The sequence below is a fragment of the Canis lupus genome, chromosome 10, assembly GCF_048164855.1.
Source record: "Canis lupus baileyi chromosome 10, mCanLup2.hap1, whole genome shotgun sequence".
NCBI lineage: Eukaryota > Metazoa > Chordata > Mammalia > Carnivora > Canidae > Canis > Canis lupus.
The window spans coordinates 3,210,891-3,238,853 of NC_132847.1; the positions used below are offsets into that span (position 1 = coordinate 3,210,891).

The window sequence follows — 27,963 nt, forward strand, 5'->3', positions numbered from 1 at the left end:
TAGCACACCAAAAGCACAAATAACAAAAGAATAAGTTGGACTTTATGAATATCCTTTATAACTTCAAAGAACACTGTCAAGAAAGTGAAAAGACAACTTATAAAATGAGAGGAAATGTTTGCAAATCATGTGTCCAATAGGGACTTGAATCTAGAATATGTGAAGAACTTTTACTAAAGTCAATGAAAAAATGAAAATAATCCAATTGCAAAATGAGCAATCGTTCTGACTAGTCATTTTTCCAGAGAAGAGAAACAAATGGCCAGTAAGCACATTTGTCACATCTTTCGTCATCAGAGAAATTGAAATCAGAACCCCAGTGGGATGGTACCCCACACAAATTAGGATGGCTAGAAGAAGTAAGATAGGTAATAACAAGTGTTTGGCAAGGAGGTGGAGAAGTCGGAATACTTACCGTTGCTTTCTCACTCCCCACTGGTGGGAATGTAAAATGGGATAGCTGCTTTGGGAAATTGTGTGGCATAGGGTTACCATATGACATAGCAATTCCACTTTTAGGTGTATCGCCATGAGAAATGAGAACCTCTGACCACACAAAAAACTTGTGCATGACTGTTCACAAGAGCCAAAGAGTCAAAACAGTGCAAATGTCTATCAACCAATGAATAGATAAATAAAGTGTGGCACATGTCTACAATGGAATATTAGTTGATAGTAAGACAGGAATTTAAGTATTGACCTATTCTACAGCATGGGAATCTTGAAAACATTATGTTAGGTGAATGAAGCTAGCCACAAAAAATCACATACTGTATGATTCTCTTTATAGGAAATGTCCAGAATAAGCAAATCCATAGAGACAGAAAATAGATCAGTGGTTTCCAGGGGCTGGCTTGTGCATGTGTAGGGAAGAGGCTGGGGGTATATGGGAGTGACTGCTAATGAATACAGGTTTTTTTGGGGGGAGTGATAAAAAATGTTCTAAAATTGATTGTGGTGATGGTTGAATTATACACTGTGTAAGTGGGTGATTGTATGATATGTGAATTATAGCTCAGTAAAGCTGTTATGTATTAAAAAAGCATGAGTCTCATAGTGAGAAAGTTATTCCTCTCTCAATTCTATTTTAAACTTTCAGATTGAATCAAAGAGAGTCTCAGTTTGATGCTAACAAGTCTTTAATGCCTCTTCAATTTTTTTTATAACAGAGAGAGATCAGGATTCAGGCTCAGAGTCTTAGCCTACAGGATTATCTAGCTAGAATTTAACAAACTAGGTAAGGCAAGAGTTGTGATGGCAGTGAAGAGAATGTGGGAGTTTGATGTCCTCTGCACTGGATCTCCTGTGGGCTGGTGTTGGGGGGCAGGCCTGTGTTTCCAAGTCTGCTTCTGCCCCACTGGGAGATCTGATATAGTAGTTTAACTTCTTTGAGCCTTAGAGTCCCCTGAGGTGGAGTGTTCCACCTTACAGAATTTTTTTTTGAGGGGGGGTTGAAATTACATCATATTTAAAGACCCTGTAGAACACCTAATGTACATTGGGGACTCAAGCTGGAGGTCACTCAGGTACCATCACACCCCTTAGGAATGACTGGCAGAGAGAGGCTTACCACATTGAGACACAAAAGGATCTCAGGCAAGGAGTGGGGTGTGTGGGGATCTGCCCAGGGATGGAGAGCAAGCTGCCATGCCCTCCAGGGAGGCCTTGGCCTTTCTTTTGCAGGCAGAGGCAATGATCCAGGGGAGGAGTGGGTTTCCTTCTCTTAGTTGTTTGGGGTCTTTCTATTGGAGCTCTCCTAGGTCCTGTTGGAATTAATGGAAAAATGACCAATGCCTAACTCACAGCTCACCTGGCCCAGCTTCTCATGTTGCAGATGAGGGAACTAGGGGCGGCAGAGGGAACAGGACTGGCCTCAGACCAGGATTTGAAGCCAGGTCTCCTGGCTCTGTATCCAGTGCTTGCTCCCCCTATCTAGTCTCTCCCTTCACTCTGTCCTTCAAAGTGGGCTCCAGCTTTCCTTAGCACTTGACTGGGTATGGGGCTTGGTTCTGATGACATGTGTCTGTTGGGGCCTCGTGATTTTGAACATCGGAAACTGTAGGGGCAGCTTTGGGCAAAAGAGGGATTTTTCTGGAGCAGAGGATCTTGAGGGGCCTGAGACCAGGTCTGAGAAAGGGCAGGGCCTTCTAGATGGGCTTACCGAGGCTTTGTGGTACACAGGCTCAGGATCCTGTGCTCAGTGACCTCTCTGCGGTCACCTGGCTCAGGAAAACACTACGAGGCCTAGCTCCAGCAACAGCTTCCCCTCCAGCTGGGAAGTATGCTCTGGCCTGCACACTGAGGGGAGGGATGGCTCCCCAAGAGGAAGGAGGGGGGTGGATGGCACAGGGTAAGGGCCACATGGGCCCACCAAGTGTGGCAGAGAGCAAGGGAGGTGGGGACTCTGCCCCAAGGGCATCCACAGACATGCTTCTCCAGAAGAGGATGTTCTGGGAGGTGCAGAGCAATTGCTGTTGAAAACCTAGAGGAGAGGACAGATATTTCCACAGGGTTTTTCTCTCACCTGCTGGTGGCCAGTGCTCCTCACAGATGACTGGTGTTCCTTTTGGAAAAGTGAAAACATGAATATGTAAAACATCCTCTCTGGTGCTGAACTGTGAAGGAGCCCCTGCTGGCTGGGACAGAGTAGCTTAAATCCCATGGAACTTCAGTTCTCAGGCCTGTCATAGGTGGTGGTTGGGGTCCAGGCCTGCCTCTGCAATAAGGCTTCCAGGGCTGCCCTCATCTTCCCCAGGTGCCTGGGAAATGAAAGATGCCCCAGAACGGGCGGATCCCATTTTGGCATGCACTCACTAGACCATCACTACCAAAAGGGAGGAGAGAAGAAGGGATATGGTTCTGTCAGAGCTAAAATAGCTCCAGAAATGGAAATCTTACCAGATGCCAGCATTTTGGAGGATTCCTTTGGCAAATGCTGGTGTGTATGTGTGTTTCAGAGCAAGGTTGAGTTTTGGGTGACAGCAAGCCGATGCAGATGTCTGCTGCCTTGTCTTCTGTCAGAGTCCTTCTCTTTCTCCTCCTCCTCCCCCTCCTCCTCCTCCTTCTCCTCCTCCTCCTCCTCCTCCTCCTCCTCCTCCTCCTCCTCCTTCTTCTTCTTCTTCTTCTTCTTCTTCTTCTTCTTCTTCTTCTTCTTCTTCTTCTTCTTTCTATTCTCGATTGTCACCACTGCAATCCCGATAGGCACCCTCCAGTCTTGGTAGTAGAGGTCCACAAGAATGGCAAGATTGAGTAACAGCCTTGGTCCTCGTCACGCACATGTGGAATCCTGTTGCATGCTACAACCCACAGCTCCCACTAAAGGAGCCAGTGAGGACAGTGAACTGAGGGCCTTGAGATGGGAACAGGATGCATGCTTGCTTTCCAGAGAGACCTCAGCTCTCATAATGTCAGTGTTTTGAACACTTTAAAATTCAAAGTAATAGAGGATAGCTGTTAAGTCTTTAGGTTCTTATAAATTTTTTAACCCTTATTTTCCTAGTGACTACTTCATCATAAGCCAGACAACAAAGAAACACAGAGCATAGATGGAAGGAGTAGGGCAGGCATCTTATAATTCACCAAGTTTTGAGAACCAGGGAATTGATCTGATGACCAAAGAGACACCAGGCTCTAAGCCCCTACAGTAGCACCTGAGGGTCAGGTATAGAGTCCTCCCTGTGAGCCTCCCTCCTGGCTCGGTTGGATGGTCACAGAGTTCAAGAGCAGAGTAAGTTTGCAGTAAGAGCCAGTGTTAGGGTGCCAGCCCCACCAAGGGGCACCAGGCTGGACAGATGCAGTTAGGCTCCCGATGGAGTGTCCTTCAGACCAGTGTGCTTCAGGGACTACTTTAAATGGTTATTAAGTGGGAGAGAAAACAGATTCTTATTAATAAAAATTATATATAGAAACAGATACACTTGCTACTGGTAGCAGGAAAATCAGAGTCCTGGAAAAAACTCAGTGAAATGTAGCCCACGTTCTGTACCTTGTTCTCTTGTCAATTTTCTTTTGCAGATTTTTAGACAGATCATTCCTGGGGTGGATACCAAGATGCTTGAAAATCAGGCAATGAGATGAACCTCACTTTCTTTCTGAAGAGCCCCTCGCCAAGTTTATTTGGGCCAGTGGTCTGGAGAGGTGACCAAATGCTAGTTTCAGATGGTCATTTACTGGTTCTGGGGTGGCAGTTCTGGTCTTGAGGTGGGCAGACCGTGTAGTCTCAGATGGTCAGCCTCTGGACTCAGTGAGGTCAGCCACTGGCCTTGGGGCAGGTGCCACCCATGGTCATCAGTATGACATCATGTGTGTATTCCATCGATACCTGGAAGAGATGGGTTGATGCTGGTGAGGTATGTCTGACTTGTCCATTTGTGAACACTGTCCATTAGAGGTCTCTGGTTTCATGAAGAAATCTGAGTAAACTGCCATCATACTTCAGATTTATCTCCGTGAACTCAAGTGCCCTTCAGATGGGTGTTTGGAAGGGTCCCTGCCAGGCAACCAGGCCAATTTGGGCCCTGGTTTCCTGACTCTGGCAAGGGCCAGGACAGCATCAAACAGATTGAGTTCCCTAGGGTCAGCCTACCAGGAGACCAGCCAGGGAGGAGAGCCTGACCTCTGGCATATGGGGAAACCTCTAACTGCCCTGGGATCTCTGAGGTCAGAGAGGGCTGCTCTTCACCAGGTTTGGTTCTGGGTTGTTGTCACATTGGGTCCCTTCAGAATAACCCTAGGGCTGTAGGCCTGTGGCATAGACTCCCAACCTGGGGTGCAAGAGTCCCTTCAGATGAGGGGGTTACCTTGCTGTTTGCTGATGTCCTACTGTCCTGCTCTAATTGCCATAATAGGCCTGGTCTGGCCCAGGGACCCACCCAGGAAATGCTCCTTCCACCTGGGGTTGGGCTCTGATTTCTTGATCCTGTGTGTTTCTGGCAGGCCTTCCCACCCCTAGGTCTCAGTTTTCTCATATGGAGAGCAAGCAGGTGGATGACATCACATGGGTTGCTGAGCACCGTCAACCTGTGCCCTAGTTCCATGTCCCAGAGTGCAAATGCTCCTGCAGCAACCATATGAGGGGGAGGGATGACCAACCCCAACTATGGGTGAGTAATTGGAGGCCCAAGAAGCCTTAGTGCCTTGGGTGAGGTCATCTGACCAGACAAGTCATGCTGGGAACCCAGAACACTAACTCTGGACCACTCACCTGCTACTGTGCTGCAGGTAGGTCCCACGTGTACTTGAATGGGTTCTATTAATAAGATGGATTTGAGACACCAGTCTGCCCCCAAACCACAAACATGGGAGAGGCCAATGGCACTAGAGAAAGTAACTATTGCTGTTGTCCACCCTCACCTGCATGGCAGTGCAAGGGGATGGCCCATGGTGTCCCTGCCCTTCTTGTCTGTGTCTCAGAGGACATGTCTCATTGTTTTTGGATCATTTATTCACTCATCTGCAAACATTCGCTCACTCCCCGCCTGGCCTAGTGGGACCCTGGGATCTAGGCATGAATCAGAGTGTAGGGGCCTGCAGAGTTCCCATGGGGCCTGTCCTCCCCTCTCTTCTCCTACAGACTGGTGACCTTGGCACCCTAATCTTGGCCCCCATAGCTCTGGCTCCTCCCCTTTCTCTGCATCTTGGACCCCTTCCCAGAAAGTCCAAGATGCAAACTCATGTCTTCAGGGGGGTTGCCGCTCCTGCTTCTCTCATCTTGTGTCCCTCAGAGAATGACTACCCCCTTCTTCCCACTGTCCACTGGGACCCTTGTTAGTTTCCTGCAGCTGATGTAACACATTATTGAAAACAAGAGAAACTTATTCTCTCACAGGCCTGGAGGCCAAAGTCAAGGTGTTGGCATGCCTGTGCTGTCTCTGGAGGCTTGAGAGGAGAACGTGAGGGAACCCCTAGCTAGTGCCAGCTAAGCCAGCATGTCAGATGAGCAACAGGAAGTGCCAGCTGTTCTGATGTTTTGAGAATTTGAAAATCTGGTCATTTATGTGAAATCCTCTGATTCTTAAGTTGGAGCAACTAATTTAAGCTTCTAAAAAGCCCTGAGTGAGGTCACCAAATTGGCAGAGTAGAGGATTCAGCCTCCATCCCCCAACAAAGATGAATAATTAGGCAGCTATCCACAAACAACATCTCTGGGAGAGCTCAGGAGTCCACTTAAAAAACTTTAGCAATGCAGTAGAACAAAAACCCTGAGAAAAAAGGCCCAAGAAGAAAAGGAAGGCAGCTTCATTTTGTTTACATCATCCTGTCCCCCAGGCCAGCACTGCTCAGTGCCAAGAGGGAACTCCCCAGCACTAAAGACTTTCCCACACTGGGAGAGGGAGAGTGGGATGAGCAAGCAGCTTCCCAGCCTCTCTGGGCAATGAACAAAGGACCCAGTCCATGTCATCCCATCCAGAAGCCAGTGAAGCTGAGATGTATAGAGACAGCCTGGAACAAGAAGGGCAGGAGTTACTAGCATGAGGAGTGGCCGTGGTTCCCAGTCGTCTACTATGCAGGGGGTACCAGCAGCTTTCACCAGTGGCCAGCACAGCTGCTGTGGATCCCTCAGATTTTACCACTGAGGTTTCACCCCAAAGGCTTTCATATTCACAGAAACTAGCTGCTTGAATCATCCCGCTCCCTCCTCCCATCCCCTTAAGCATGGGATCTGCATCAGCAGCCTGCCCTGGCCTCTGTGGCTACACAAGTGCAAAACACCAGCCTAGACCCTGTGGCTGATCCCCATAGCCATGGACACACAAGGCTAGCCCCTCCAGCTGTGCACATGCATGCCACTGACCTGACTCGTAGTCACCGACCTCCACTGCCACGTGTGCACCCATGGTGGGACCCTGCAGTCATGGGAGTGCACATTGACAGCCGGGTTGTTGGTAACTGCTAGTTGCCTATAGTTGGCTCTGGTTCTTGGCCGTGGGTTCTGGAGCTTGTCGTGTGTATGTCTGCAACCAGACCCTGTCACTACCCAGGCATCTGCATCTGGTCCCCACAGCTGAGTATGTGCTTACCGCTAGCTCTGGCCACCACCACTCTTTACCCTGATCCCTAGTCACTGGACCTGGAGGTGCCCCCAAAGATCCCAACAGTGCTTATAGCCATTGCAGACTCCTGCAGTACTCAGCAAAGACCACACAGCTGTCAATGTTGTGGATCCTAGCAGCCTAAGTCAATGAGACATCCTGTCCTCCCTACCCACCCTGCCTCTTCCTGGTCTCAGAGCCACCACACACCCCCTGCAGTTGGTGCCCTGCTTTTGCCCACTAGATCTGGGGTCACAGCATGAGCCAGTGTGCTCCCACCTGCAGGTAAAGGTCTTTTCTTAACGAAGTCAGTTCATAAAGCCTGAAAATGTGCAGAAACCTATGCAAGACTACAGGGATTTTGAAGAATCAGAAAAATGTGACACCATCAAAGGAAGACAGTAGACTCCCAGTAACTATCTGAAAGAAATGGAGATACATTAGTAGCCTGATAAAGAATTCAAAATAATTGTTCCAAAGTTGTTCAGAGAGCTTTAGGAGAGGACAAACAATTTAACAAATTGAAAAGTTGAACAAAGAGATAGAAACCATAAAAAAGAACCAAACAGATATTGGAGCTTAAAAATACAGTTTTTGAAGTGAAAGATTCAATAGAGAGCATCAACAGCAGACTGGATCACATAGAAAAGATAGTGTGCTAGAATGCAGATTATTTGAAATTATCCAGTCAGAGGAGCAAGAGAATGAAAAGGAATGAGGAAAGCTTATGAGACACCACTAAGAGAAACAATCTACACATTAGTGGAGTCCCATAAGGAGAAGAGAGGGAGAAAGGGGCAGAGAGTTCATTTAAAGAAAAATGGCTCAGAACTTCCCAAACCTTGGGAGACATTTGAACATCCAACTTTATGAAAATCACCCCCAAATTTCAATCTAAAAAGATCTTCTGTAAGACACATTATAATAAAACTGTCTAAAATCACGAAGAGATATTTTTAAAAGCAGCAAGAGAAAAAATGTATCTCCTATAAGAGAACCCCTATAAAGTTCTCAGTGGATTTCTCAGCAGACATTTTGCTGGTCAACAGAACTGAGAGGATATATTAAGAGTGCTGAAATAAAAGAAAAAAAAAAAAACCAACAAAGAATACCTTATCTTGCAAACTTGTTCTTCAGAAATGAAGACATGATAAGGACTTTACCAGCCAAGCAAAAGCTGAGGAGAGCTCATCACACTAGACCCACCTTAACGAAATGCTGAGAATTCTTCAAGTTGAAACAAAACGGTGCTAATTAGTAACATAATATGTGAAGGGGTGCCTGGGTGGCTCAGTTGGTTAAGTGTCTTCCTTCAGCTCAGGTCATGATCTCATGGTCCTGGGATGGAGCCCTGAATCAGATTTCCTGCTCAGTGGGGAGTCTGCTTTCCCTCTCCCTCTGTATGCCTCTCTCTCTCTCTTTTTCTCTCTTCCTCTCTCTCCCTCTCAAAAGACTGAAATCATACCAAGTAACTTTTCTGATTATAGTGGTAAGAAACTTAGAAGTCAACAACAGGAGGAGAACTGGAAAATTCACAAATATGTGGAAATTAAACAACACATTCTTGGACAACGCATGGGTCAAAGAAGAAATCAAAAGGGAGATTGGGAAAATATCTTGAAACAAACAAAAGTGGAAACGCAGCACACCAGAACTTCTATGATACCGCAAAAGCAGTTTTTTTTTAAAGATTTTATTTATTTATTCATGAGAGATGCAGAGAGAGAAACAGAGACCTAGGCAGAGAGAGAAGCAGGTTCTTCGCAGGGAGCCTGATGTGGGACTCGATCCCCATCCCCAGACCCAGGATCAGGACCTGAGCCTAAGGCAGATGCTCAACCGCTGAGCCACCCAGGCATCCCTGCAAAAGCAGTTCTAAGAAGAAAGTTTATAGTGATAAATACCTACAATAAAAAAATAAAGTTCTCAAATAAACAACTTAACTTTATACCTTAAGGAACTTGGAAAAGAAGAACAAACTAAGCCTAGAGTTAGCTAAAGAAAAGAGATAACAAAGATCATGGCAGACATAAATGAAGTAGAGAACAGAAAAACAATAAAAAGGATCAACAAAGCCAAATAAAATTAAGATGTAAATAAGAATTTAAAAGATATTACAACTGACATCGCAGAAATATTAAAGGATCATAGGAGAATACTATGAATATGTATTTATACAGAATACTTATACAACAAGATTGGACAACCTGGAAGAAATGGACAAATTCGTAGAAATGTACAACCTACCAAGACTGAATCAGGAAGAAATAGAAAATCTAAACAGATTTTACTCAATAATGAGTAAGCAGATTCAACTAGTAATCAAAAATATTTCCAAACAAAGCAAAGCCCTGTCATAGATGATTTCACAGGTGAATTCTACCAAACATTTCAAGAGTTAATGCCAGTCCTTCTCAAACTATTCCTAAAAATCCAAGAGGAAGGAATGTTCCCAAACTTGTTTTATGAGGCCATCATTACCCTTATACCAAAGCCAGATAAGGATGCTACAAGAAAAGGAAACTATAGGCCAATATCCCAGATGAATATAGTTGCAAAATTCCTAACAAGATACTAGCAAACTGAATTTAACAGAACATTGAAAGGATCATGTATGTGATCGAGTAGAATTCATCCCTGGAATGCAAGGTTGTTTCAACATATGCAAATCAATAAGTGTGATCCACTACTTTAACAGAATGAAAAATAAAATTTTTAGGATCATTTCAATAGATGTAGAAGAAGCATTTGACAAAACTCAGCCTCCTTTCATGATAAAACTCTCAACAAATTGGTTATAGAAGGAATGTAGCTCAACATAATAGAGGTCATGTATGTGACAAGCCTGCAGCTATAAAGGTTAAACATTTTCCTGCTAAGATCATGAGCAAGACAAGGGGGCCCACTCTCACCACGCCTATGCAACTTAGTGCTGGAACTTCTTTTTAAAATTTATTTATTTATTTATTTTTTAGAACTTCTTCTTTTTTTAAAGTTTATTTATTTATTCATTATAGTAATTTCTACACCCAATGTGGGGTTTGAACTTATGACCCCAAGATCAAGAGTCACACACTCTTCTAAGCCATCTGGGTGCCCCAGTACTAGAACTTCGAACTAGAACAGTCAGGCAAGATAAAGAAAAGGCACCCAAAAAGGAAAAGAAGAAATAAAATTGTCCAAGTTTCCTGGTTACATGATCTTATATACATAGAAAACCCTAAAGACTGCACTAAAAACTGTTAGAATTAATCACCAAATTTATTAAAGTTTCAGGATACAAAAATCAACATAGAAAAATCAATTAAATTTCTATACACTAACAGTGAGCTATCTGAAAAAGAAAAAACAACTTAATTTATAATAGCTCTAAAATGCTATAATAATTAGGAATAAATCTACCCAAGGAAGTGAAAGACCTATACACCAAAAAAAAAAAAAAAAAAAAAAAAAAAAAGATATTGATGAAAGAAATTGAAGAAGATACAAATAAATGGAAAGATTTATTTGGGGAGTCTAAAAATTAGTGAAAGGGAATAAAGCGGAAAGGAGAGAAAATGAGTGAGAATATCAGTGAGGGTGACAAAACATGAGAGACACCTAACTCTGGGAAGTGAACAAGGGGTAGTGGAAAGGGAGGTGGGCGGGGGGTTGGGGTGACTGGGTGATGGGCATTGAGGAGGGCACTTGGCGGGATGAGCACTGGGTGTTATGCTATATGTTGGCAAATTGAACTCCAATTAAAAAAAAAAGTAAAAAAAATAAAAATAAAACGGGAAAAAAAAGAAAGATATACTGTGTTCATGGATCAGAAGAGTTAATAATGTTAAAATGTCCTACTACCCAGAACCATCTATAGATTCAATGGAACCCTATCAAAATTCCAAATTCTGGTAGAAAACCAACCCTAAAATTTGTGAACCACCAAAGACCCCAAATAGTCAAAGCAATCTGAAGAACAAAAGTGGAGGCATCATTTTTTTTTTAATTTCAAACTAGACCTCAAAGCTACAGTAGTCAAAACAGTATGTTATTGACACATCGACTAATAGAATACAATTGAGAGCCTAGAAGTAGTCCCACACATACTGTCAGATTATGTTTGACCGATGGGATGGTCAAACATAATCTGGGAATACTAGATGGGAAAAGAATCTCTTCAGTAAATGATGTTGGTAGTCACTTGCCAAAGAGTGAAACAAGACCCCTGTCCTACACCAGTCACTAGAGTTAACCCTAAATTGATTAAAGACTTCAGTTTAAGGCCGAAAACCTTAAAACTAGAAGAAAATACAGGCAAAAAACTCCTTGACATTGGTCTCGACAGTGATTTTTTGGATATGACACCAACAGCATAAGCCACCAAAGCAAAAATCAGTAAGTTGGGACTACATCAAACTAAAAAGCTTTTGCACAGCAAAGGAAACCATCAACAAAATGAAAAAGCTTCCTATGGAGTGGAAGAAAATATTGCAAACCATTTATCAGATAAGAGGTTAATATTCAAAATACACAAAGAAGTTACGCAACTCAAAGCATAATCTGATTACAAATGGGCCAAGGGCCTGAATTAAACATTTTTTCAAAGAAGACATACAGATGATCAATCAGTACATAAAGGTGTTCAACATCAGGGAAATGCAAATCAAAACCAACCATATCATCTTCACATTTGTTGGAATGATTATGAAAAGTATAAAATAAGTGTCAGTAAGGGTGTGGAGATAGGGAACCCTCATGCACTGTTGGTGGAATGTGAATTGGTTCTCACTATGTCACATATGTCACTAAGGAGGGTCCTCAAAAAATTAAAAATAGCACCGCCATGTGATCCAGTCGTCCCACTTCTACCTATATATCCAAGGGAAGTGCAAACAAAATATTGGAGATATATCTGTACTTCCATATTCATTAAACCTTTTTCACAGTAGGCATGAAAGCAACCTAAATGTCCATCTGTAGATGGCAAATTGATAAATGTGGTTTGCATATACAATGGAATGTTATTCAGCCTTTATAAAGAAGGAGTTCTTGCCATTTGAAACAACATGGTTGAAAACTGGAAGGTATTATGGTAAGTGAGATAAACTAGACACAGAAAGACAAATGTAGACTCTGAAAGACTCAAACTCAGGGTGTCTGGGTGGCTGAGTTGGTTAGGCATCTGTTTGACTCTTAATTTTGGCTCACGTCATGATCTCAGGGTTGTGGTATCAAGCCCCATGTGGGGTTCCATGCTCAATGGGCGGTCTGCTTGGGATTCTCTCTCTCTCTCTCCCTCTGCCCATACCCTCATGCATACTCTCCCTCTTTCTCTGTCTCTCTAAAATAAATAAATAAATCTTTAAAATAAAATACTCAAACTCATAGCAGGGGAGAGTACAGTAGTGGTTGAGAGTAGAATGGTCGTTGCCAGGGACTGGGGGAAGGGGCAAATGAGAGGTGATGGTCAAAGGGTACAAAATTTCAGTTATGCAAGATAAGTTTTGGAGATCTATTATACAGTACCATGCCTATAGCTAACAATATTCTATCATGTACTTAAAATTTACTAGGAAGGTCAATATTATAAAAAAATGTTCTAATCATGAAAAAATGATGATGAAAGGGTAAGAGGATACTTTGAGAGATAATGGATATGTTTATGCCCTTGGTAGTGATGGTGGAAATGAGTGTATACTCATACCCAAACTCATGGAGTCGTATAGTTGTATACATTACGCACATCTTTTTACATGCCAATCATATTTCAATAAAGTGGTTTTAAAAAAAAACCCTCAACCCCCTGGGTGGGTCATAAATGTGTGATCTAAAGGAAATACATCCGCAGGTTAACACAGCAGGGGGCCCCCACTCTGAGACTACTGATTTATAGCTAACAGATGGAAAATCAAAAGCATGGGAGCTAGATGGGGTGGTGATGGCTGGATAGCCAAAGGGAGGGCAGGGCCATGTGCCTGCACTTGAGGGCGGGATGGCAGCTGGAGCATCTGAACGAGGTGCGGAAGGGAGAATGGGAGTTCACCAGAAGGCCAAAGTGAGGAGGGCCAACTGTGAGTGCTGTCTTGGAAGGATGGGATTGTCCCAGACACTGGCGTGAGAGGTGTGTGAGCCAGGGGCTGGCAGGGCAGTGGCAGGCTGAGAGTCTTGGCTGCCAGAGTATGGAACAGCCTGAATCCTGGTGGGGACAGGGGTCCAGGGAAGGCTTTTCTGCATGGGAGGGGTACGGCCCCGTCTTGGGGGAGACAGCAGTTAAGTTGCTGTAGAGTCTGGACCAGTGACCGATGTGGATGAATGGATAGGTGGTGGGAGCATGGGGACTGTGGTCAGCTGCAGGGATGCCTGCTCCATCCATGGTGCCCACTGCCAGGCAGTATGCCCTGTGGTCCACCTGTTTTATGAGGGACACTGGAATTCTAGTTTTGAAGCATGAAATCTCATCATTTTGAGTGTTGAGTTCAGAACTTTGAAAATACTGTTTGGGTCCAACTGAACATATCCATGGCAGATTTAGTCCTCAGTTGACTGGGATCTGGTGGGAGGTCCCTCTGGGACCCTACTTGCTATTGCCCAGCCTCGGCCTTTGTCCTGTGTTTGTGTCTTTGGGGGGGTGGGGTTAGGGATGACCCAGACAGAGCTTCTTCCCCCGATAGGGCTCACCACCATCCAGGGCTCTGGCCTCAATGACTAGAAGGGGAGGCTCTGGGCAGATGGGGCCTCTGGAGTCACCTGTCTGTGCCCTCTATGGCCCAGGGTTCAAGCCTGGCACCTACCTGGGATGCTGGGCAGGGTCGTTCTGGTCCTGTTGGTCTGGTGGGAGGTCCCCTCGTGACTCTACTTGCTGTTGCCCATCCTCGGTCTGCTCTGCTCTAGGAATCTGAACCATCTCATTTTTGTCCTGCAGGCTGGCCTGATCCGTATGGAGGAGGAGGAATTCTTCATTGAACCCCTGGAGAAGGGGCTGGCAGCCGAGGAAGCTGAGCGCGGCCGTGTGCATGTGGTATATCGCCGGCCCCCCACCACTAGGCCCCCTCCTCCGGGGGGGCCACAGGCCCTGGACACAGGTAAGGCTGCTTGGTGACGCTGGTTGTTCCATGCCCCGGGGTTGCCCAGGCCCAGCTGGAGCCCTGCTGTCACTGACCGCATGCCCCAGTGGGTGTGCTGCAGTGCTGGGGTGGGAGTCACATGACAGCAGGTCTGGGACCTCCATAGCTGGTAATGAAGGCTGCTCAGTGGCCTACGTTCTGCTGTGTGAGGGCCAGTGAGTGGCAGGGAGCAGGAGAAGCACAGAGTAGACCTACCCCTGGGCCCGAGTCTTGTGCCCATGTGTCTGAGCATGTGCCCCTAAAGAAGATGTCTGCTGACCTCAGGCAGCCAACCTCTTCCTCAATGCAGTCTGCCTTCCCGGCAATGACAACTGACTGCCCTTCCCTGACTACTCATAGAGGAAGGTCATGAGCACTCCCTTGGTCCTGTTTGGATCCTGCTTCCCTCTGGAAGACATGTACATGTCAAAGGGGGGACGGGGAGGGAAATGTATGATAGAGACCCCAGAGGTGTACCCACGGCCTTCGTGGCCTGTGCATAGACTCAAATGGGTTTTTTTCTTTTTCAACTTAGAACCAAAGTGCCCCCTGGGCCCAGGACCACAGAAGGAACTTCTGAATGGGTCTGGTGACAGCCCCTGGCTGCAGCCTCTCAGACCATTCAAGAAGGCCTGGCCAACCTGAAGCCCAAATTCCCCCAGCATTCTTGGGATGCTGGAAAACAGGTTGCAGTGAGGCCAGGTTGGGGGCAGACTATGATCCTAGCAGGCCTCGTAGTCCTCAGAGCCTCAGGGACCAGATAAAGCTGCCTTGCCTGTGCTTGGTTGTTAAGGGCTGGGTTAGCCCTCAGACTGTGGTCCAGGACCCCTGGCAGCAGATGTCAGGGCAGGTGGCAGCAGCAGGGAGGCCTGGGTCTTGAGTCAGACTCATCTGCATGTAGATTGAGAACCCCCGAGGCCCCCCTGGATCAGCCCAGTCATGCTGTGATTTGCCAAGATGCTCCGGTCACCCCAAACAGCCCTGGCTCATTTATTTTAGGTCTCTCAGTTCTGACTTCCCAGCTTGACAGATAAATTGGGTGCAGGCTGTCCTGCATTAAATTAGGTACCATTCTAATTTAAAGGAGTGGTGTCAGATACCTTGACCCAGGAGTCCTTCCATCAGGAAGCCCAACACTGTCTGGAGCCGATCAATACTTTGGGTGGATCCTTTTCCCCAAGTGATGAATGGCCTGTCTGCCAGGCCTTCCCCAGCCTCAGCCTTCCTGCCTCTTTCCTATCCTTGCGTTCTCCGCAGGGGGAGGGATGAAGAGTTACCCCGTAAGGTGAAAGTAGGAGTGAAAATGGACAGTGGAAGTACCCCAGACCAGGGGTCAGGGTCCACACTGGCCAGCTGCCTCCTCTGTCCCGTAGGATTAGAAATGCCTGGATCTCAGAGAGCTGAGGGCTTGCCACTGTGGGCTTTGGGCTTGGTGCTTCTGGGTCCTGCTCAAGCTAGGTGAGGTGATGTCTGCCAAGAGGGGCTGCCAGGTGCCGGAGGCTGTTTCTGATCCCAGATTCCATGTGTTGCCTGTCTCCCCACCCCCCGCCCCCGCAGCGGTATTGGCCTCGCCTTATTTTCTGGGCTTTGGTACCTTCAATTAAATCTGTCCTTGCCTCCCCCAGCCATCCACCTACTGTTGGGGAGAGCTTGGAACTCAGCCTGTAGGAAAGGAATTTCAAACTCAGAATAAACTCAGAAACCAGTGACCTCAGAAGATGCTAGGGAGGGGTGCCTGAGTGCCTCAGTGGGTTAAGCATCTGACTCTTGATCTCAGGTCTTAATCTCAGGGTTCAAGCCCCATGCTGGGTTCCATGCTGGGTATGGAGCCTACTTAAAAAAAAAAGAAAAGTAGATGCCACACAGATTGGAAGCTGAAGTTGTACTGGAAGGTGGTGGGGGGGTGAAGATATTTCAGGCTGGACTCTAAGCCTCAGGCCTGGGCTGTGGGCTCTGGGTGGTAGGGCCAGTCCACAGGCCCAGAGTCTGGGGCCAAGTCCCTTTTTTGTGATGTCCGTGCCCATGGTCAGCATGACCCTGTGTGGGTGATTTGGTCCACAGACAGTACATTTCTCCTTGGATGTCCCTTCCCACTCAGCCCAGGGCTGAGGCCCACTGGCTGGTTGGAGGGGGTCCAAATGGATGTTATGTTGGGGTTGGGCTGAGGGCCCACGGTGACCTCAGATGGTCCAGCTTTCCATTGGCCTAAGCCTTGTCAGGGCCCAGGGTGCAGCCAGGAGATATATACAAGCAGTGTCCTTGGCTGGGCATGTTTGCTCTGTGCTGGGCCCAGAACCCTAGGACGTGTGTGTGTGTGTATAAGCCAGGGGACCCTTTTTTCTAGTGAACTCTAATGGGGGCTCTGATATATCAGTGTGGCTCTGGCTGAAGCAAACAGGACACATGGACTTGAAGCTCCCTCCTCCCTCTCCCAGGGCAACTCCTGGAAGCGGGTTTGAAACCACCGTGATGGGCAGTGGATAGGATGGGTCCTCTGGGGAAGGGGAAACCTCTGTTCTGGGCCTTCCAGTCTGGCAGGTAGGTGTCTGGCTGGGTGTGGGATTAGGGGTAAGGGTGTCTGGTGGGGGTGGGTGAGGGTGTCCCACACAGCCCCTCCAAGGTCCTGAGACTCATTGTCCTGCTTTCCCTAAGCAACCAACAGCCTTCCTGGAGTGATCTTAGGGGTTCACCCAGCCTCAGGGAATTGTCATCACTAACTCTGAGGTTGGTTGCTGGGTTGCAGACTGCCTTGGGGAAGTGAATGGGAAATGAAGGTGTTCATGTGTCTTCATAGACTCAGGCCAGGGTCTGATGTGTGCACAGAGCAGCCTAGCATATAACATTGCTACCTTTGGGCCCCAGGGGAGGGTATTAGAAGGGTTGAGGGAGAAGAGGGGGGGACCTTTGCTTTCCTTGTGGTGCTGCAGATGTTGCAGAAGTATCTCTGCTCCACTCTGCTGGGCCCAGGAGCCTGGCAGGGGCAGGAGGGCAGAGCTGAGGCCAGGGGGTTGGGGGGCCTTTTGGGGACAGTTGTTTGAGGCATTTCCAGGCCTCCTCCATGCCAGGCCTCTCCCAGGTGCACCATTGTCTCTGCCACCCTGAGCCAGCCCTGTGCCCAGGGTGACACGATGCTGGGGGACAGTGTAACATCAGCCTCCCTGGTGTGTGTTTGCACTTGGGATAGGGTCCCGCTAGGAGTTCTGGGCCTGTGCCTGAGCCCTGCCATGGCTGCCATCTGTCAGCCCTGACTGGGGTTGTTGAGGGGGAGCCAGGGCTGGCAGGTGTGGGAAGAGGAGGCCCAGTCTAGGCCGGGCTAGTACTTGTGCTGGTGACTTGGCATGTCACTCCCTCCTACTCTCTGGCTACCAAGACATACTACCACCAACCGGGTCACTTAAAGCAGCTGTGGTGTGTGATTCTGTGGTAGTTCTGGAAGGCAGAAGTCTGAAACAAGTATCATCAGGCAAAAGTCAAGTGTTGGCAGGGCCTTCCTGGAGCTTGTGGGGAGAGGGAGGAACCTGTTCCTGGCCTTTCTCAGCTTCTTGTGGCTGCTGGGATCCCTTGGCTTGTGGCCACATCACTCCAGTCTCTGCCTCCTGGTCTTCTGTGTCTGTATGTGTGTGAATCTCCTCAGCCTCCCTCTTACAAGTAAGAATGCATGTGATTGCATTTAGGGCCCATCCAGATAATCTAGAATGATCTCCCCCTCTGCACCCCTGTCTCAAGATCTGTGATCTAATCACATCTGCAAAGTCTTTTTTTGTCATATAAGGTAACGTTCACAGGTCCCAGGAAGGACCACCATTCAGCTTATGTAGGAAGTGAACCAGCCCTCCTGTACGCGGCTGACTGTACAGCGAACAGGATGCACATCTTTGCATGAGGGGGCACCCTTCACTCCTTCTCTGGGGATAGTGCTCAGGTGCAACTCAGGCAGGGCCTCTTCCCTTTACCTCTGCCAGATTCTGGTCCAATCTCAGCCAGACTGCAGGGCCTGGAGAGCTTGGGCGGTGGCGTGGCTAGGCTGGCCCCAAGACCATATGCACAAAGCTGGCCTTGCTGCTGGCACTAAGGGCCTGGCTGTGTGCAGGAGGCTGAAGATCCCCATGGGGTGGGAAAGATCCCTGGATTGCAAGCTGGGCATGTGGCCTCCGTGCTAGGCACATGGTGCCATTAGCAGAAAGTCCTGCCATCCAAGGACAAGAGCCACGAACTCAGAGGCTGGCAGGATGCAGTAGGCAATGCCAGTGGGGATGGTGGCAGAGGGAGAGTGCTTGGCCCAACTTTCATTTCCCTCCTTTTGACATAAACAATCGGCACAGAGAACGTGTCTCTACTAAAAGGAAAACAGTAGTGTGAGTGTGGCGGCACATGGCATCCAGCCCTAGCCTCACTGTGGGCATAGGGCCCACCAGAGGCTTCGTCCACAGGGGCAGCCCTGTCCTTGGCTCCCCGGACCATAACCTGGTGGGAATGTGGGCCCGGGGCAGCAATCCTCTCACTGTCAAGAGAATCCAGACATCAGAACTTTTATGTAAACTCTCATGATTTTAAAATGTTGCTTCACATTTCTAAAAAGCACCAAATGAGCCAAATAAATCATGGCCCCCATGGCCACCTGTGCTTATGAGAGGCAGAGGAGCAAGTGTCCTCTGTGCCCCTCTTCTAGGCCCCCGGCAGGCCCATGGGCCAGAGGAGGGGCTCTGTGCTCCTGCTAGGAGGGTGCCCTCCTGCCCTACCTTGCACCAGGCACTGGCTGGAGGAAGAGAGGTCAGACAGCTCTGTGCCCGTGACCTTGGCTGCCGCCGCCTCGGAAGCAGACTGTGCCAAGCCTCTGCCCGCGGCTGTCAGGCTGCGGCATCCTCACTAGCAGGCAGAGGGGGCACGCCGCCCTCGGGAGTGCTCTGTGCTGCCGCTGCCAAGGGAGGCCGGTGAGAGAGCGTGGACAGGGTGCTGGCACTGGCTGTTCCTCCACATGGCTTCTCCACATGGCCGGCCAGCAGTCCCTACCCGGCGGCCCGCAGTCTTTCCTCTGCTGACCCATTGCACATTTCTGTTCATCCTGTGACATTGGCGTGAGCCAGGTAGGAGTTTTTCAGGCTTCTGAGGAGCAGGGCAGGGCTTGTCATGAGAGTGAAGGTGGAGGTAGGTGGGCAGGGCCAGGAGCCAGGGCCCAGAGCTGATGCTGGGAGCTGCAGCCTGGAGTGTTCCAGAGTGTGGATGGATGGTGTCCTGCCAGCAGTGGGCATGCCTGGGTAGAAGAGGGGCCTAAGAGAGAGTTCTGTGTCCCAGCCAGCCCACTGTGGTCTCTCTGGTGGGTGTGGGAGGAGGAGGCCCAGTCTAGGCCGGGCTAGTACTTGCCCGGAAGCAGGGAGCAGGAGGTGGAAGTGGGGAGAATGGAGTCCTGTCAGGCCAGGCCAGGGGTGGGAGGTGGGCAAGGCTCCACTCAGTGGCAGGTGGATCACTGGGCCTATGTCAGTGATGCAGTGAGTGTGAGGTGTAAGGGAGAGGCTGAGGCCTAGGGACTATGTGGAGGGGGTGCTAGCTTGCTGGGGGCCAGCTCGGGAGGCTTCACTCTCCACGGTGGTGGATGTCCAATGTCAGTTTCCTGTGATGACCAAGAAACATTACCACAAACAGTGCCTTGAAACAACACAGGTTTGTTCTCTGACAGCTCTGGAGGCCAGAAATCCAAAGCAGATCTGATGGGGTGAAAATCACAGTGTCAGTACAGTCGGTTCCCTCTGGAGGCTCAGCGGGAGGACCTCCTCCTGGCCCCTCCCAGCTTCTGGTGGTCACTGGCATCCCTCGGCTGGTGGCTGCATCGTTCCGGTCTCCGCACTCGTGGGCACAGTTTCCTCTTCTGTAGTCCATTCTCTGTCTGTGTCCTTTTTACAAAGACACATGTGATTAAGTTTGGCCCACTGCAATGATCGGGAGACTGCCCATTTCAGGGTCTTCCACTTAACTAAATTAAGGATAGGTTGAGTCCCCTTAGCCATAAAGGCGACACTCACAGGGTCTGGGGATTAGGCTGTGGACATCATGGGGGATGTGATTCAGCCTATACAGTATCTTAAGTGTTGAAGCCTAGGGTTCTGCCGGAGTGGGGAGAGAGGCCCTTGGTTGGCTTTGCACCTTGAGCCCCAGGCCTGGCTGGTGTCTGGGGGCTTCTCTCTGTGTCCCCAGCCTAGGCATTGCTGAGCTGCTCACTGGAGCCCTGTGGATAGGGCTGGCCCTCTCAGATGGTGACCTGGGGGCTCTCACACCAGTCTTGGCGTCAGGTCCTGCCCAGCCAGCTCAGAGATGCAGCGAAGACCTGGATGCCTCGGTGCACCATTCCTGGGGCCCCCGTCAGTTCCTCCTCCTCATTCTACAGCTGGGCTGTGCCTGCATCTCTGAGCCCAGAGCAAACCCAAGGACAAGCATTGGTTGTGAAACCCAAGGCAGCTGGCTGGGCTCTGGGCTCTGGGAAGCATGTTTCAGAGCTGAGCGCACCCTTGGCAGAGGCCTCAGCACTCCCGTCGCTCTGTGGTCAGCCTCCTGGACCGCTGGAGGAGATGCCAGCGTGGTGACGTGGCGTCATACTGGAGGGGTGGGTGGGGGCTGGCACTGGGACAGCAGAGGCTGCACACTCTCTCAGGCCTGGAGTTGTTTGGGGTCAGACTTGGGAGAGTGCCCCAGAGCTGTCGGCAAGTGGGGGTGCTTTCTCCCTGGGGTCCATGGACGGGGGCCCTGTCCAGTGGGTTAGGAGGGAGGAGACATTACTGCAGTGAAGACTGCCAGGCATGCCCCCTGAGACACAGACTGTGACTGGCACTCTGCCTGGCTGGCGAGGTCAGCCCATGTGCTCAGCTGCTCTCCTCAGATATAAATTTAGCTGTCCCTGTGTCTCTGGCCTGCTGTCCCTCCACCTCTTCTTCCCTCTCTCCTCCTGAGTTAGTGTGGGATCTTGTTCAGGGGTGGAACCAACCAAGTGAACGTGGCCCAGGAGAGACCTGATCTTTGCTGGAGTACCATGAACAGATGATGAGTGTGACCTGGGGACAGCGACTTGGCTCTGCCCTGGGTGTGGCCCTCACTCAGATGCAAGGGACAGTTCTCAGAGATGAGTCATGAGTTCTCAGAGGAGCCAGGCGAGTGTACCTGCCTGGGCAGGTTGCCCCCCCCCCCCCGCCCCGCTCTGTGGGGTCTCAGTTTACTCATCTGTAAAACGAGTGTCATGGCACAGAGGGGGTGGTGGTAGGCATGGTAGGGGTTAAACAAGCTCCTCCTCATCTCATCCCCAGTATGGCATCTGCTCTGTGCTTGCTGTTACCCATCCGTGTGATTCGGGCTGTTTGTCTCAGGCTCCTCTGCCCTGGCTGCTCCTTCATTCCTTCTCTTACGTTTGTGTTGCACATGTCTCCCAAAGAGCTTTTTGTTGGCACGAGGTAACCATGCCTGGTTTCCAGATAACACGCAGCTGGGGAGTGAAGCTGTGTCTGCTCTGGGTGCGTCTGGAGTTTAATTAGCAAAAGTGGTGCATCTGGTTGTTGCATTGGCCATGGGCTCTGCATGGCCTGCTCTTTGCAGGTCCTCAGTACAGCTGACTGGGATGTGTCTAGAAGAGACGTGATGTCTCCAGGGGCAACTTAACATGTCTGTGGTGTTTGTGCTTCAGATGTACCAGTTGGCCTGCCAGGGGTGGGAGCAGCTGGGCCTGAGTATCCCTGAGGACCCCGATGAGCCTCTCTCTACGCCTCAGGTACCCCCACAGGACAATTGTGAAGGACAATTGTGAAGGCTTCCTGTGTGCTGTGTCCACACAATGAGGGGCAGAGGGACAGGTTCCCAGGACACAAGCCTCTTGAGGATGCAGAGGGGATGGGGCTACAGAGAGCCCCAGGGATGTCCAAAGGGTACAGGAGGCCCTTCCCCAGAAGCAGAACCTGGGCTTGGGCCCAGGGTCTGAACTCTGCTGCTTTGTGCCCATGAGCACAGGCCTGATTTCCTCTCAGAAATCTCCACAGGGTGTTAGACACTTCAGCTGGCTTCATGCCTAAAGTGTTTTCTAGAAAACTTTCCAATTTTCCTTGACCCATTTCTCTTTGAAATTAATACTGAACAGCGCCATGCACTTGGCCCTGAAGGAACACCAAGCTGGGAAGAGGTCACACAATTAGGGGGAATGTTGGTGTCTGGCTCTCTCCCCCTCCCACATTCAGGCTCCCCCTCCTCCTTGCACGTGCACACATGTTCACATGTGGTTGGAACTTGGGCCAGCTGCTGTGGCCAGGGTTGGGGTGTCTCTCCTAAAGTTTGAGATTTGGCCCCATCAGTCTGGGCTCAGTGCTGGAGTGTGGGCTTCATCTGGAACTGTGTGTCTGGACCACCTCCTGGGGGATGTCCAGGCAGGGTGAGGTGCACGTCTGCAACAAGGTCAGGGCTCTGGTGAGAGGCTACTCAGGATTCGGGGGAGTCCGAGGCCAGGACCAGGTGGAAGGGATAGCCTTGGAGTGGGGCCTGTGCAGGGAGGTGGATCGCACTGACTCTCGGGACGGACCAAGTAGGTGCCTGCTGTTGCTCCTCAATCATTGCAAGGGGACAGTAGGAATGATAACTGTACTCCTGAGGTAGGACACTGAGGCTTAGAGGGGTACCTTTGTTCTCTCATTCACTCATTCATTCATTCCCATTCTCACTGTGTACCCCCCTTGTGTCTGGGGCTGGAGTGGGTGCTGGGGATGAATCAGGGCACAAACCAGGTGAAGTCCCTGCTCTTTCAGAGCTCACCAGCCAGCAGGGACACACAGTGGGCCAAGGGATAAATCCGTGAATGAGATCAAGTCCAAGAAAAGGGTAATTAACGTGAGAGAGGGCAGGTAAGGGAGGGAGCTACCCCAGGCGGGAGGTGACACAAACCTGGCTGCCCCGGGAATGCTGCTTCAGATAGAGGGGGCAGCAGGTGCAGAAACACTTGACAGTGGGCCTGGGGAGGCAGGGAGGGCAAGGTCAGTGGACTTGTGGGGCAAGGTGGGCTTTGTTCTCCCAGCAGTAAGAGGCCTTTGGAAGACTTTTAGTGGAGTGGGAGCGGGGAGGCCTGGGTGGTCCCGATGGCCGATGACAGATGGAGGGCAGATGTGTTCAGGATGCGCCTTGGAGGTAGAGCTCACAGGACGTGGGTGTGAGGGAAGGGATCAGGGGCAGCTCCTGGCTCTTAAAAGGACAGCTCCAGGAGGGTAGTGGATGGTGGTGACATAGCTGAGGTGGGGATCCTGGGGGAGGAGAGGCAGGTCAGGTGGCTGGGCCAAGTGAGAAGCCAGAACTGCGGCCCATTCTTCTGAGTTCTGAGCCCCACCCCTCACATGGCTCCTTGCTGCCCTGGTTCAGAGCAAGGGGGTTTCCCAAGACAGATGATGCCGGCCACAGGCCAAGCCTATTTAGCTTCCAGACTCTTGGGTTGGGGGCCAGGACCCCAGATGCAGCCACACAGGTGGGCAGGCGGGCAGGCTCTGGCTTGCATTTGAAGCTCCTCTAGCTCCTGGAGGCAGAGGCCCTGCTGTTCAGGACAGGGTTGTAGGGTACTAGGTGTCCTTGTTTCTCTGACAGGCCAGGTTTTTCTTTCCCACTCTGCCACTTTGGAATGGGGCCCTGGATCTGCTAGGATAGATGGGAGTTTGTGAGAGTGTGCAGGGCAGGCGGTGCACCCAGCAGCAATTCAGGACGTGATTAACGTGTGTGCCCTTAGTACGATAGGGACCTCCTGACAGGGGGCCTTGGGTTCCTCTCCTTTTGCTGACCTGCAGGCCACAGCTGGAGCCAGCCCGGACACCCTGGATCCCTGGCTCCAAGCAGCTGTCAGGAAGTACTTGCAGAATGATTGAAGTGATCATAGAATCCAAGCACGTGACAAACCCACAGCTTTCGGGGCAGAGCCGGACTGCAGCCCACTGTAGCTCCCCAGTCTCTCCAGATCCTCACCAGGGGCTTTGCTACTGATATTTTACTGACCCAGCAGGGATGCAGTGCTGCTTTTTGCCTTAATCTGTGCTTCTCTAATCGCCAGCAAAGATGAATGATCTCCCCACGTTTGATTACTTTGTGTGTCTCCTCTTCCTGTGTAAGTCCTCTGCGTGTTAATCTCCTGGGGTTGTACGTATCCGGATAAGCCCTTTATCTGCTTATCGACTTTCTGTCACGTTTGATACAAGCCTTTCCCCCCAGGCTCTGGTTCCCCTTCTCTATTCAGTGTTACTTGTTTTCATTGTACAAAAGCCAGTCTTTCCAGAACCCAGTTTGTGAGTGATTCTTCTCCTGCCCCTGGAGCTGTGCTGTTGGCTCAGGGATATGCATTTATAGAGGGCCTATGGGAGGACGGGCTTACCTGTGCGGGCATTCCCCAGAGCACTGCAAGCTCATCAACTTATGGATCCGTGTAACAACCCTGCTGTGCCCATTTTACAGATGAGGAATGGAGGTGCTGGTGGTCACACAGCTGGTAAGTTGTAGAGCCCCAAGTGTGACAGGGAGGAGCAAGCTCGGGCCCAGGCTGCCTGGCTCCCTGTGCCCCATCTCCTTTCCACCCCCCAGAGCTTCCTACCTGAAGGCTGGCTGTTCGTGAGACATAGGGGGTCCTCTGAACATACGTAGCAACCGAGGCTTCTGCAAGGGTGTGCAGAAGTATCTCGGGTCACCTTGCACACTAACTGTGGGGAGAATCTTTTGCTTGCAGAATTCCCAGCATTGGGAGGAATACCTGGCACACGGTTGATGCTTACATATCCATGAAAAGAAGGCATGAATATGGCTTCCCTGGAAGCCTGGCTGCATGGTCCTCATTCCTGGGGAAGCAGTTGCTCCTGGGCGATATCTGAGGGCTTGCCACAGAAGCCTACTTTTATTATTGCAAATTACACTTTTGGCTGTGGATTCCTGGTTTTGTGCCTGCGGAACTGGAATGTTGCTGAGGACAAAGGCCCACTGGGATGTCAGGTGGCCCTGGGCCTTTCCTGCTGCTCTAGGGACACTCTGGGGGGCAGCAGTGCACTCAGGCCTCTCTGCCCTCAGGGTGCTCTGGCTACCGTTCACTGTGCTGTTGTCTTGGAACATAAACCATATCTCTTGTTCACTTATTCATTCAATTCATTCAGCAAATCTCTATAGATGACCCACATAGGGCCCAGCACTGGGCTAGTCTCTGGGATGCTGGGAACCAGACAGACATAACCGCCTCACAGCCCCCCACCCCTGCCCTCATACAGCTTGTGGTGACCTGGTTGGTCCCTGAAGGCCTGCGTGGTTAGAAATGATGGAAAATGCCATGAACTGACCACAATAACTGGGGGTTGGAGCCATATCTGAAAAGTGTGGATTGAAATTCACTGGGAGAGAAGAGGGGTGGAAACAGGGGTGAGTGTCCTGAGGGGAGTGGAATTGGCCTGTTGGGGGTGCAGCAGGAGGGCCCTGAGGGGTAGATGGTGGTGGGTCTCATGGCTCGGTCTTAGAGGGAGGGGCAGTGCCCTGCTCTAAATGGAGAAACAGCATGACCTGGTTCATTGGAGGAGAGTGAGAAGGGAATACACAGGGATCTGGGAGAAGGCCACTAATGAGGCTCAGAGGAGAGACGAGGCCTGGATCCAGGTGGCAGGGGGATGGAGAGGATGCAACGTGGAGCCATAGAGCTGTGGGAAAGTTGGGGGTCCTGGCAGATAATTGCCCCAGTGGTCAGAGGGGAGCACTGCCCTCTGGAAAGATCCACATTCCCATCCAGGTCTGTGCCAAGGTCAGGGAGGAGCCAGAACTGCAGCTCCTAGCCAGGCCCCTCCCATGCTCCCTCTGCCCCCACCCTGGCCTACAGACTCTGTGAGGTGGTGCTTGCCAGAATCATTTCTTTGCTGGGGCCCAGGCCTGGGAGGTATTTGTGTGTCTAGGTCTTTTTTTTAAAGCTTCTGTCCAGAGCTCTCTGGGCTCCCATTTGGGATGAGTTAAAATGCCATCTATAGATTCCTAGCTGGAAGGTTCGTTGGTGACTTTAGGGACTCTGGAATGTGCCACAGGGGCTAGTGTCTACCCTGTATCCTTAGTGCTTTGACAGTTCATAGGATGGGGCCAGCACTGGTCAGGTGCTGTTGGCAGGTGATAGAGTCAAGAAAACAAAGAGCTGAGGGCCATTCTGAGTGAGTGAAGGACCACAGGTTGCCCCAAGATCCCCAAAGCACAGGCATGAGTCCCTAATGGGACGGGGGTTCGAGCTGACTGAAGTTTAGTTAAGATTGTTTGGGTTGAGGGGCTCAGAGGGGCCCAGGTTATAGACAGAGGGAGTAATGGCCTGCTGGACCCTACCCACACAGCTCGGAGCCATAGGCTGGAGCTCCTGCATAGGGTATAGGAATCTATCTGTGCCCAGTGCCTATGTCCAGGAGGTGCAGAGTAGTGTTACAGGGACTTGGACCCCCACACAGCTCATAGCCCCCTAGGATGGGAGCTTGTGTCCCTGCAACCTTGCCCAGATCCCAGGAGTCAGGTATCCACTGAGGGCAGTGAGGGCTGGTTGGGCAGCATAGATAAGAGTAGGTGGGCATGGGGGCTCCTGCCAATTTGGGGTCAGCTGCAGGAAGACTTCCCGATTTTTCAGGAAAAGTCAGAAACTGTTTTTATGTAAAACTTCTTCATTTTCCAATGTTGGCAGCTAAGTCCAAATTTTCAAAGACTGTGTATGTGTCAAGCAGATCCCTGGTGGTGGTGGGTGCAAGAGGGTCACAGGGTGGCTTTAGTGCTCAGAGAACCCGAGCCCATAGTTGATCCCGTGGCAGCTGGGACTGAGCTCTCAATGCAGCCAATACTGCCTCAGAGTTGAAATGCACTTCAGAGGAATTCTTATTTTCATTTCGGGAACGTCATGAGAGACTGTTCCAGCAGTTCCGTTTCTGTGAGGAGAGATCTGCAGTCGTCGTGTTTTTCTTGGAGGCCTTTGGGGGAGCCCATCTGCAGAGCATTAGGGGGGTGTGGCAGGGGGAGGCTCCATCTAGGCTTCCAGACAGAACCTGGGTGGGGTGACTGTTTGGTAGGGTTCAGTCTCCAAACCCCCAGAAATGGCCCCCCTCCTCACCAAGCACTGGGCCAGCCCAACCCACTAGTTAGGCTGGATGCGACTGGGTGGACAGATCCTGTGGTTGTCACATCTGGCGCCGAGTCCCAGGGGCCTGAAGTTCTGCTTCCCTGGTGTGATGGTCCATTCTCAAGGCCCTTGTAATGTGGGGAGCAGATGGTCCATCATAGATACAAGAGGCTTGTGGTCAGATGACCATGTTCCTTTGTTCTGGGCGATATCCCAGGAGCTACTTACATTCTTAGCTTTCATTGCCAGTGGGACAAAACAGAACCTGAATCTGTCCTAGGGCCTTAGATAGTGAGGGGCACAGGGTCTTCATGCCCAGAAGAGGCCAGTACTGCAGGACCTTCCTTGGGCTACCTCAGAAAACTCAGTTCGGGCCCTTGGTGATGAATGCCTGAACCTCTTTTTTGATGTCTTTTGCTGGGAATATGTGGGGGCTCCCCAAGGGCTGTGGCTGCCCAGGGAGTTGAGGGAGCCAAGGGACTCAGTGTGGCCCTGTTCTGGCCCAGCCTTAATTTTCTTATTTGTAAAATCAACGGCACTGGACTAAAGCCAGGCCTCATCCAGAGGCTCCTGGGCTATATCCCTATACCTACCTCACCCCCTTCATTTCACTCACATGGTATCTTCAAAAATTGAGTATATACTTGAAAGTCAGGAGGTTTCACATTGAAATCTCAGTTTTCAGTTTCTCAGAAAAATCAGAAGGACTGGAAACCCTGGGTCTGTTCTTATAGCCAGTATTTAGCAG

The 27,963-nt window shown here is 50.1% G+C and overlaps 1 protein-coding gene across 1 annotated transcript in view; it reads left to right on the forward strand.

Annotated features, from left to right (window-relative positions):
• The window catches only part of ADAMTS2 (ADAM metallopeptidase with thrombospondin type 1 motif 2), a 224,684-nt gene that overhangs the window by 58,791 nt on the left and 137,930 nt on the right, over positions 1-27,963 (forward strand). Inside the window, exon 3 of the mRNA XM_072840552.1 lies at positions 13,936-14,095. Coding sequence (XP_072696653.1) covers positions 13,936-14,095 — 160 coding nt within the window. The remainder of the gene's footprint in view (positions 1-13,935; positions 14,096-27,963) is intronic.